A 12,767-nucleotide genomic window follows, 5' to 3' on the forward strand; every position below is an offset into this window, starting at 1 on the left:
TTTTTGGCTACAGGGATGGGCATTGGTTCAATTTTTGTTGACTATCTCATCTTCTTGCCTATAACATCTGGTTCAGGATGGGCATGTGACCCGAGCCTTGCCCAACAGAATACTTCACTGGGATTTTTTTTTTTTTTGGCTGGTACACTAAAGGTGGGGGGTAGGGATGGGGGAAGGAGGTAGAGGTAGAAAATTCTCTTTTCTTAATTGGTTCCTCTAGAAAATATAACCTTCCTAAAAGCCCTGTTTCCCACTAAACAGAGAACGCCACCTGCAGAGGAAGAGATGAAACACCATTCAGAGAGGAGAAGAAATGAGAGAGAGAGAGAGAGAGAGAGAGAGAGAGAGAGAGGGAGAGAGACGGAGGATCCTCATATCTTTTTAGTTTCTGTTTCTAGGCAACACCAAGGCAAGGGTTTTCACCTTTCCAAAGCTTGTTCTGGTTACAGTCATGACCCTAGCAATCAAAAAGGTCTTGACTGATACCACTTGTCATACGAGGTCTCTCACGATAAGACCCAACCATCTTTCAATACTGTTTCTATCTTTCACACTAGGTTTCACTAAATTTTTTCTTATTTCTAGCATACATCACACCCTTCACACCTCTGTACATTTATATTGTATCTCAATTACTTATTAATGGCACTATCTCCACAATCTAAGCCCTCCAGCCCACTTTGTGGATACATATTATCAGTGCTTGTACCCTGTCCTGAACACTGTGTAGCACAGTTTTTCTGTTATTTATTGTTAAATAAATATTCATTTAAAATTTTATTTATATAAAGGCAGATCTGTGGTCCAGATGTGTTTCCAGGAATAGGGATATAAAGAATAGTAATGGCTTCCTACTCTCAAGAAGCTCACAGTTGAATCAGGGGAGTTGGACATGTAATAATTGCTGTAAGAGAAAAACATACTTTTACACATATTATTTCGTTTAATCCAAATGATAAAGCTTTAATGTTGATATTCTTATTCTCTGCATTGAATTCAGCAAAGAAGCTCAGGCTGTGAGAGTTTAGGAAAATTGCCCAAGATCACTCAGCTAATGAAGTGAGAGAGGCTGGCCAGCAACTCAGGTCCTTTGTCTTCCAGCGTTCCTGCTTCTGTTATTCTGTCTCTCACATCATGCTTTCTGTCTTATCTTGTCTACATCTTTGAACACTCAGTGGACAAAATAGCAGAGCAAAGCAGATAAGATGCTTTATTTTTCTTACCACTAGATAATTCTCTCTCTCTCTCTCTCTCATCCCCTTCCTCCTAGCTTTTGCTGATTTAATCTTCAAAAGCTTCTGTCATAGGCAGGATATGTCACAAGCATGAATTGGAACCTAGTTCTTATGACTCTTTTTTTTTTGGGCCATGCTGTACGACATGCAGGACTTTACTCAACCAGGGATCGAACCTGTGCCCCCTGCAATGGAGGTGTGGAGTCTTAACCACTGGACCACCAGGGAACTCCCTTATGACTCTTAACTGAGTGATTTGTTTTGACTGCACACACAGTTTTCACTTGTCTTAAATTTTTGACTCCCAAGACAGCACAAATATCATTCGATAGAAGCACATGTAAATTCTTCTGGGATTAGGGTAGGGGAAAGATGATTTGACAAGCCTGAGGAATGTGCATGTGCTACAGGGTCCCAGCTCTGGGGAAGCTTTGCACACTGTGGGAGGCTGCTGAGAGTACACTTTGGAACCAGGAAGGAAAACCACTTTATTCTTATTTTTTTTAATATCTTTATTGGAGCATAATTGCTTTACAATGTTGTGTTTCTGCTGTATCACAAAATGAACCAGCTATACATATACATATATCCCTATATCTCTTCCCTCTTGTGTCTCCCTCCCACCCTCCCTATCCCACCCCTCTAGGTGGTCACAAAGCATGGAGCTAATCTCCCTGTGCTGATCTCCCTGTGCTATGCAGCTGCTTCCCACTAGCTATCTATTTTACATTTGGTAGTGTATATATGTCCATGCCACTCTCTCACTTTGTCCCAGCTTACCCTTCCCCCTCCCCGTGTCCTCAAGTCCATTCTCTATGTCTGCATCTTTATTCCTGTCCTGCCCCTAGGTTCATCAGAACCACTTTTTGTTTTTAGATTCCATATATATGTGTTAGCATACAGTATTTGTTTTTCTCTTTCTGACCTACTTCACTCTGTATGACAGACTCTAGGTCCATCCACCTCACTACAAATAACTCAATTTCATTTTTTATGGCTGAGTAATATTCCATTGTATATATGTGTCACATCTACTTTATCCATTCATCTGTCAATAGACACTTAGGTTGCTTGCATGTCCTGGCTATTGTAAATAGTGTTGCAATGAACATTGTGGTACATGTGTCTTTTTGAATTATGGTTTTCTCAGGGTATATGCCCAGTAGTGGGATTGCTTGGTCATATGGTAGTTCTATTTTCAGTTTTTTAAGGAACTTCCATACTGTTCTCCATAATGGTTGTATCAATTTACATTCCCACCAACAGTGCAAGGGGGTACCGTTTTCTCCACACCCTCTCCACCATTTATTGTTTGTAGATTTTTTGATGATGGCTATTCTGACCTGTGTGATGGGATACTTTACTGTGGTAGGAAGACCACTTTACATGGCATGGTCTCTCCAGCACTCTCCTCTGACAAAGCTTAACATTCTGCCAGCTGGTGAGGGAAAAATATTTAAAGGGTCCACATCCATTTTCACAAAACAAGTAATGAAGGGTGAATTTGGAAATGGTAGGTAATAAATTGATAATGGGCATGCTATATTTTAAGATCTATTATATGAGGGGTCTAAATTTGCTATATATATTTTTACAACAAATAACTGGGTTTACAAGCAATGTTCATGTTATATACGGACGTTTCACTTTTGGATAAAAAGGAAAGGAATTTTAACAAATCCTTTTGATTTGATTATTATGAAAACATTATTATTATTATTTTTATTTCAGATCCATTTCCCTTTTCAGACCAATGAAAGCAAACTCTATAAGGACACAGAATGTGTTTCCTTTTTTTTTTTTAACATCTTTATTGGAGTATAATTGCTTTACAATGGTGTGTTAGTTTCTGCCGTATAACAAAGTGAGTCAGCTATACATATACATACATACCCATACCTCCTCCCTCTTGCTTCTCCCTCCCACTATCCCTATCCCACCCCTCTAGGTGCTCACAAAGCAACGAGCTGATCTCCCTGTGCTATCCGGCTGCTTCCCACTAGCTATCTATTTTACATTTGATAGTGTATATATGTCCATGCCACTCTCTCACTTCGTCCCAGCTTACCCTTCCCCCTCCCCATGTCCTCAAGTCCACTCTCTATGTCTGCGTCTTTATGCCTGTCCTGCCCCTAGGTTCATCAGAACCATTGGTTTTTTTTTTTTTTTTTTTTTATAGAATGTGTTTCTTTGACGTCTCTGACTTGTCTAGTTATTCGTATTTCTATCTCTGCACAATGAATAATGTAAAAGATCTTTTAGTCTTTCTCCACAGAGAATAATAGCTAATAATTGAGAGCTTGTAGGTTTATAAACACAGTATTTTATAACATTCTCTGTGATTTTTCAATTATATAAATTTTTATAAATTTTGAGAATTACCTAATATTTTGAATATTCTGCTCAAATTTTTGTGTTTTTCATTTTTGGCTTTGAATATGGTAGAGAGCTCAATGCTATTATTGAGTTCTGTTACGTATTAACATATCTGGATTGTTTCAGTCAGAGTAAATTAAAATGTGCTGGGTGGCAGACAACTCCAAATTGCAGTGGCTTAACACAGCAAGAGTTTGTTTCTCTAATTAAAAATCTACATGCAAAAAGATGAATACAGGCCCATACCTCAAAGTATACATAAAAATTAACTCAAATGGATCATAGACTTAAATGTAAGAGCTAAACCTATAAAACTTCCATAAGAAAACATAATAGAAAATCTTTGTGATCTTGGGTCAGGCAAAGAGTTCTTAGCTATAACATCAAAAGCATATGGCATTGAAAAAAGATCCATTGGATCAAAATTAAGAAACTTTTATCAAATTTTATCAAAATTAAGAAACTTTTGTGTTTCAAAAGACACCATTAGAATATTACTCAGCCATGAAAAGAAACGAAATCGAGTTATTTGTAGTGAGGTGGATGTCCCTAGAGTCTGTCATACAGAGTGAAATATGTCAGAAAGAGAAAAGCAAATACTGTATGCTAACACATATATATGGAATCTAAAAAAATTTTTTTAAATGGTTCTGAAGAACCTAGGGGCAGGACAGAGATAAAGACGCAGACATAGAGAATGGACTTGAGGACACAGGGAGGGGGAAGGGTAAGCTGGGATGAAGTGAGAGAGTGGCATGGACATATATACACTACCAAATGTAAAATAGCTAGTGGGAAGCAGCCGGATAGCACAGGGAGATCAGCTCGGTGCTTTTGACCACCTGGAGGGGTGGGATAGGGAGGGTGGGAGGGAGAAGCAAGAGGAAGGAGATATGGGGATATATGTATACATATAGCTGATTCACTCTGTTATAAAGCAGAAACTAACACACCATTGTAAAGCAATTATACTCCAATAAAGGTGTTAAAAAAAAGTGGTTAAAAGATTTGAATATATGCTTCACCAAACAAGATATAAGAATGGCTAATAAGCACATGAAAAGATGCTCAACATCATTAGTCATTAGGGAAATACAGATTGAAACCATGAAGAGAAACCACTCACTCCCACTGGAGTCAGTAAAATAAAAAAGATAGACAATAACAAGTATTGGTGAGGATGTGGAGAAATCAGAACCCTCTCTCATTGCTTACACTTTGGAAAACACTTTGGCAGTATCTTAAAAGATTAAACATAAACTTACCATACAGTGCAGCAATTCCACTTCTAGGAATCTATCCAAGAAAAGTAAAGACAAGTATCTACACAAGACTTGTACACAAATGTTCATAGCATCATTATTCATAATAGCCCCACACTGGAAACAATCCAAATGTGCATCAACTGGTGAATGGATAAACAAAATATGGCACATTCATACAATGGAGTACTATTCAGCAATAAAAAGGAAAGAACTTTTTATTTTATTTTAAAGGAAAGAACACATGGCAACATTGATGAACCTCAAAAACATTGTGCTGAGTGAAAGAAGTCAGACCAAAAGACTACATACTGTGTGAGTCCATTTATATGAAATGGCCAGAAAAGGCAATTCTATAGAGACAGATAACAGATTGCCTGAATTTGGAAGTCAGAACAAGGATTGATTGCAAACGGGCATAATGAATTCTTTTAGGGTGATGGAAACATCCTAAAACTGGATTGTGGTGATGGTTGCACAACTTTAGTCTCTGCTTGTTGTCATTTAGGGACCCAAAGTGACAGATGTTCTATCTCAACACACGCTTCCATGATCATCACAGCAAGGGGGAGGGGAATGTGCCGCTGCCTCTTAAAGATTTTTCCAGAAAGTGATTCATTTCCTCTTCCATTCTATTGGTAAAAGTGAGTTACATGGCCATGTCTAACTTCAAGGGTGCAAAAGAGTGCAGTTTTACTCTGTGTTTGGAACAAAGGAGAACCAGAATTTTTGTGAATAACCCTTATGACTATCACAGAAATACATAACAATAAAGGGTACAGTTTACTCTGACTGGAGTTATTTTGCTTTGTACTTCTGAGGGGTTTGACATTTGTTTTTTCTTAAGGTTCTAATGCATTGCCTGTTGCTTAGTTAACAGAAATTTCTTTTTTTAAAATATAATCATCATAATATATAGTTTTTCTCTTTTTAAAAAAATTTTATTTATTTTTTTATACAGCAGGTTCTTTTTAGTTATCTAGTTTATACATATTAGTGTATATATGTCAATCCCCATCTCCCAATTAATCCTCCCACCCCCAATTTCCCTCCTTGGTGTCCATACGTTTGGCCTCTACATCTGTGTCTCTATTTCTGCCTTGCAAACCGGTTCATCTGCACTATTTTTCTAGGTTCCACATATGTGCGTTAGTATACGGTATTTGTTTTTCTCTTTCTGACTCACTTCACTCTGTAAAAAAATATATAATAAAAATTTTTTAAATTTATTTTTGGGTGCTTTGGGTCTTCATTGCTGAGTGTGGGCTTTCTCTAGTTGTGGTGAGCGGGGCTACTCTTCGTTGCGGAGCACGGGCTCCTCACTGCCGTGGCTTCTCCTGTTGCGGAGCTCGGGCTCTAGGCAAAGAGCTTCAGTACTTGTGGCTCGCGGGCTCTAGAACGCAGATTCAGTCGTTGTGGCGCAGTGGATTAGTTGCTCCACGGCATGTGGGATCTTCCCTGACCAGGGCTCGAACCCGTGTCCCCTGCACTGGCAGGCAGATTCTTAACTGCCTGCCAGATTCTTAACCACTGTGTCACCAGGGAAGTCCCCAGAAATTCCTAAGACCACAGTTACAAGAATTTTTTTTTACTGTGCCTCCCTCAGTGCCCTTGATTCCCTGAGCACCTGGCTTCCTCAAATGAAATGATTGTCCTCTTGTACTTATATGTTTACATAGGGAAATAGCAAGTTTTTTTTTTTAATTTCAAAAAGACAGGCATCATTGACTTCTCTAATGTATAAGAAATTAGAACACTTTCGTGTGGCTAAAGAAGCCAAGTTATACCAGTAAGTGGAAATTATAGGAAGGCAGATTGTACATCTATACAATGAATAACTTTCTAGTTATTAGTGTTTGTGAAATTGAAATGACTGCCTCTGAGGTATTGAACCACTGAAGATGTTGAAGCTGAGGGTTGCTGACCACTTGAGAGAAATGTTGAGGAGAATTTAGACCAAATGTTCTCTAAAACTGATATTCTGTGACTAGGCTTAGATGCACAGCAAATACACCTGTTTGTGTATTATCTTTATCCATTTTTGGACTGCATCTACTTTTTTTTAAAGTTAAACTCTACTCAACCAAAAAGTGTGAAGGGCATTGAAGATATATTTTTGAGAAACTATGTTATCACGGAGTTCAAAATGAAACTTGAAAGGTAGCAGATAGACTGATGCTGTCTTCTTAAACAGATTGAAAAACATGGTACTAATTATCCCTGTGATGTAATATGACACAAAATATAAAATGATTTTTAAAATATTTTGACAAAGTTATAAACAAAGGTCCCTCATGTGGCTACTAAGAGGAGTTGGGTTTTATCTAAGTAGAAGTCACAGAGACAAGCATGCACTCTCTGTCACTTGGAACCTCTGTCGGCAGCAGAATACTGGCAGGCTAAGGGTCTGCCCTAGTACGAAAAAGTTCTGTATTCCTAAAATAAACCACTTTGCACGAAATTATTCTCAGATTTCATCACAATTAGTAAGGATTTGCAAAGCAAATAAACAGAGAAACCTTTCATCGTCAGGGAAAAAAAGTCCGAAAATCTTCTATATAAGCAGCTTCTGATAGGAAGGAATTTGGGGCTGGACAATAATCGCCGAACAAAATATAATTCTGACATCCAGGGTCTCTTCCCCGCTGAATGAAATTCGAACAGCAGGTCTCAGGGTGAAGATAAGAGATTTTCTCCACAGAAAGGATACTGGCAAGGCAAGACGTAGCGAGCACAGTCTTATTTCTCAGGAACAGAACATGCAGTGTGAAAGTTGGACACAATCCTCCCTCTGCAATACAAACAGCAGCAAGACAGCCTACGCTCCCAAGCTCAGCGTTCACTATTGTGTTAGCGCCGGCGGCGGAAGGACTTATCCCCGCCGCAAAGTTAAAGAGTCCTTCTTTGTTCAGCCTCGGCTGCGGACGCAGGGCGCGGTGTTCTTCCGCGCTCACCACTCAATCTCCGCCCCCTCGCGGCTCTGGAGAGCTGCCATTCGGCCCCGGAGTCTCTCTGCGCTCCCAGAATGCACCGGCAGTCCGCGGGAAACCAAAATGGCGAAGGGTTGTAGCGAAGTGGGCTGTGTTTGAGGCCGGTGTAAGAACGCTCACTCTCCCCCACCCCCAACCTTCGTCCCCAGGATCTCGGTTTGTGCGTGTGTATGTGCGGGGTGCCCGGTGGGGCGGGTGCCCGGTAAGTGCTCGGACTCGCAGGGGAAGCGCCCACGGGGTCGTGATTGGTTGTTTTTTCCTGTATGAAGCGGTTGGCACCACTGAAGTGACCGAATGAGGTGAGAGACCTTGGCCTGGGAACCAGGCTTTTCCGGAGGAGGTGGAGGGGGTGGGGAGGAGGAAGAAAGGAAGCAAGTATAAAAGGGAAAGATGGAGGCTCGACGTGGGGGTGGGGGCTCCAGTGTACGTATGGGGGTGCCTTGCATATGTGTATATGTTGAAAAGAATGGATGGAAAGGAATAGTCAGTTGGGTGTTGGAGAAAATAGGGACTAAAGGAGCGAGCAGGGCGTTGGGGAAGTCGGTTGGAGGAACAAGATGAAACGTTGAGACGGGGAAGCTGTGTTTGGAGGGGCAGGAAGGAACCTGGGGGCGGGAGACGGTTGGAGGGGCAGGATGAACCTGGTGATGAGGGGGTGGGGAATCGAGGGGAGGAGCCGTGAGGAAATGGGGACTGAGGGAGATGGGGGGGACCAGAGTTCAGGGGTTGCCTGGGACCTTAGGGGTCGCAAAGGGAGGTAGCAGCTTGAAACGGGAGGGTGGTGGAATTGTATGGAATTGGAGTATGGGGGTAGAGTAGAAGGGCAGGATGGAGTAGGAGGATAAGGGGAACACTAAGTAGAACGTGAGAGCAAACCCTGAAAGCTTAAGGGGAAGAAGTGGAAGGGAAAGTGTGAGATGGGGGAGAGGTACCTTATATTCGGAGCCCACTAAAAATTTGAGACAGTTTTCTGTTTAATTAAATCTAACTCGTATGCCTGCTTGGATGTATTATTGTACTCATTTTTACAACTGAGGTACTTACGTTTGAAGGGATTTTAACTAATTTGCCAAGATTTCTTAACATGTTTTAGTAGTGCCAGAACTCTTAACTATGTGTTTTGCAGTCTGGCGTCCTTGGTTGCTAGAATTTTTCTTTGGAAGCAGCTAGAGGGAACAGATGGATTTATCGGGGTGATTTGACGAACTGTGAGGGTTCCTGAACAATGGGTAAAGGGATATGGAATGCTATTCTATTCTTTAAAACATTTAACTTTGGTTAAAGATAGAACCCATTTACTAATTCAAATATATAAACCTAGGTAGACCTGTGTATAACGTAAGAAAGCACCATGCGAGGTCAGTATAGAACTAGAAATATGTAAATAGTGCCTGATTTAATTTGACTCCAGATGCTCCGGTAGTAGTAACTTTCTCCTTCAGATTGATTCCAGGTGACCCTTCTGTACACTTTGCCTATAGGCTGGTTTCAATTTCCATGTTTTCATTCTCCCTTGAGAATTTCTTTTTTGAGCAGTGGATTGCAAAGACGGTGAATTTAAAAGTATTTAATGTGGGTAAAATAAAATGTACTTAAATTATTGAGTGACCTTTTCAGAGGTTTGAAATGCTTTAAATGGAGCCATTTTGACAAACAGCTTTAAGTGCCCAGTAGTTCTGGCAAGGAAAGAGCTGATTTTAAATGTCTTTTCTATTCTTGATATTTGGAATGTTATTCACACTCCAAGCATTTGTAGTTATAGCTTGCAAAGGGAATACAAGGTGAAACTTTTTGTTTTTTTAGGTTCCTAACATAAAAATCTATTTGAATTCATATTTTAAATTTGGTCGCCTTCATTTTTTTTAAGTGCTAAAAATATTCTAAAGTATTTGAATTAAGAGTGCACCTGTTTCCTGATAACTGCATATTCATGTCATTGGTCATTAACGGAAATCTATACCTATCATGAAATGCACACACAATTTTAGAACTAGAAGTATAGAAATCATCTGGTTAAACTTTTTTTCTAGATGAAACAAAATATATTTAATTATGCTTTTAATTATGCCTGTTGCCTCAAAGCTCAGTTAGGAAAGGAATTTTATCCTGTGTATTTTGCTGTGGGTCCTAAGTTCTTTGATGTCATGGATTATAAATATACCTTTTCATTAGATCTTTGACTGAAAGGATAATTTGCTTTATTTATATCTCAGCGTAATCTTTACATCAGACTTTAGGAAACTGGCAGTATAGTGATAATCTATTTTAACAGATGGGGAAATGTGCCTCTGAGCAGTTGCCATGGCCAACATCTGTAGCTTGGTGGTTCTGAAAGTAAAATTTAACTGCAGCTTTAGTTAGTCGAAACTTCAGTGAATGATACTCCTTGGTTGATATTTTTATGCATTGTTTCCCCTGTTCTTCCAGATTTGTTTCTTGGAGCAAAATACAGTATAACAATCCTAAATTGGAATATGGTAGTTTCTCTTTGGCTGTTTTTTATGTATTCGAGTAGTGTTGTCCAATAGAACTTTCTGCAATGATGGCAGATATCTATATCTGCTGTATCCAGTATGATAGCCATAGGCCAATGTGATGTTGAACACTAGAAATGTAACTGGTGAGGCTGATAATTGAATTTATAATTTAATTTATTTCATTAAAACTAAAATTTAAATGGCCATATGTGGCTGCTGTATTGGACAGCACAGTACTGCATCCATTTATTAGGCATTGTCACACCCATCAACCATGGAAACCACAGGAACTAAGGAACTGTCTTTGAACTAAGGAGATTCAGAACTATCTTTGAACTAGGGAGAGTCAGATTCTCTTTGTACATTTTTAAGATGAAGTAATCTTCATTTTTTCCACACATCATGTCTTCTGTCATTTCTCTGTTTTCATATAACGTTGCAAAAGAATAATGAAGGTATCAATGTCTCTAGTCTTTTTAAGATGTAAGATTTTTTTTCCTTTGTCAAAAACAACAAAAATGGATTTTAGGAAAATTAGTTTACCTTGTTATTTAAAAAAATTTATTTTGTTATTTTTACACATAAAATTTCAAACACATACAAAGTGAACAGAAGTATAATGAACTGTTTTGTATCCATGCTTGTTTCATCTGTACTTCTACTCCCTCCCCACTCCTTTGTTTTTATTATTTTTAAAAGTTTTTTGAGGGAAAATTTATACATCTTGAAGATCTTAACTCTACACTTTTTTTTTTTTTTGGTACGCGGGCCTCTCACTGTTGTGGCCTCTCCCGTTGCGGAGCACAGGCTCCGGACGCGCAGGCTCAGCGGCCATGGCTCACGGGCCCAGCCGCTCCGCGGCATGTGGGATCCTCCCGGACTGGGGCACGAACCCGCGTCCCCTGCATCAGCAGGCGGACTGTCAACCACTGCGCCACCAGGGAAGCCCAACTCTACACTTTTAATAATAGTTTAATTGAGATATAATGCATGTATTATATTTATATATACATAACTCACATGTATATACCCTTTTAAGTTATAATTCAGTGATTTTTAGTATATTCAGAATTGCGCAACCATCACCATTGTCTAATTTCAGAGCATTTTTTTACTCCAGAATGAAAGTCTGTATCCATTAGTAGTCACTCTCCATTCCTCCCTACCTGGGCCAACCACTAATCTACTTTTTGTGTTTTTATTTTGTCTGTCTTGGACATTTCGTATGAATGGACTCATACATTTTTATGGCCTTTTGTGTTTGGCTTCTTTCACCTAGCATAATGTTTTCAGAGTACATCCATGTTGTAGCATGTATCAGTACTTCCTTTTTATGGCTAAAATATATTTCATTGTATGTACATACTACATTTTGTTTATTCATTCATCAGTTGATTGACATTGTTTTTTCCCCACTTTTTGGCTATTATGAATAATGCTACTATAAACATAACATGTACACGGTTTGTATGGACACGTGCTTCCATTTCTCTTGGGTATGTAGCTAGGAGTGGAATTGCTGGGTCAGGTGATACCTCTGTGTTTAACGTTTTGAGGAAATGCCAAGCCATTTTCCAAAGACCCTGCACCCTTTTACAGCCTCACCAGCAACTATGAGGGTTCCAGTTTCTCTGCATCCTTGCTTGTACTTGTCTGTCTTTTTGATCATAATCATCCTAGTGGGTATCCAGTGGTATCCCATCATGGTTTTGATTTGCATTACCCCGATGGGTAATGTTGTTGAGCATGTTTTAAACCCTGTAGTTATTGGCCTGTTGTATACCTTCTTTGAAGAACTACCTATTCAGGTCCTTTGCCTATTTAAAAAAAAATTAGACTATTTCTCTTTTTACTGAGAGTTGTAAGCATTCTTCATATATTTTGGATACAAGTCCCTTATCAGATGTATGATGTGCAAGTATTTTCTCCTGTGAGTTGTCTTTTCACTTGATGGTGTCCTTTTTTTTTTTTTTGCGGTACGCGGGCCTCTCACTGTTGTGGCCCCTCCTGTTGCGGAGCATAGGCTCCGGACGCACAGGCCCAGCGGCCATGGCTCACGGGCCCAGCCGATCCGCGGCACGTGGGATCCTCCCGGACCGGGGCACGAACCAGTGTCCCCTTCATCGACAGGCGGACTCTCAACCACTGGGCCACCAGGGAAGCCCTCCAGTACAGTTTTGACAAATGGATATAACTGTGTTTCTCATAAGCCTATTATGGTGTAGAATACTTCTCTCTAGGAAGCTCACATGTAGCCTTTCTCAGTCTTCCCTCTCCCTAATTACTGTTCACTTTAATTTTGAATAGAACTTTATATAATGGAATTATTCAGTATGCATATCTGTTAAAATTTTTGTTTCATGAAACTAGAACTGCAGTCTTAGCTGGAAAAATCCCATTATGCAAAGGATATTGTAGTAGTGGCTT

At 39.6% G+C, this 12,767-nt stretch overlaps 1 protein-coding gene across 1 annotated transcript in view; it reads left to right on the forward strand.

Moving 5' to 3' along the window:
* Nucleotides 1-7,912: 7,912 nt before the first annotated feature.
* The window catches only part of MTF2 (metal response element binding transcription factor 2), an 81,503-nt gene continuing 76,648 nt past the window's right edge, over nucleotides 7,913-12,767 (forward strand). Inside the window, exon 1 of the mRNA XM_082613405.1 lies at nucleotides 7,913-8,162. Coding sequence (XP_082469531.1) covers nucleotides 8,158-8,162 — 5 coding nt within the window. The 5' untranslated portion in view covers nucleotides 7,913-8,157. The remainder of the gene's footprint in view (nucleotides 8,163-12,767) is intronic.

The sequence above is a fragment of the Mesoplodon mirus genome (assembly GCF_964341445.2).
Source record: "Mesoplodon mirus genome assembly, chromosome: 3".
NCBI classification, from domain to species: domain Eukaryota; kingdom Metazoa; phylum Chordata; class Mammalia; order Artiodactyla; family Ziphiidae; genus Mesoplodon; species Mesoplodon mirus.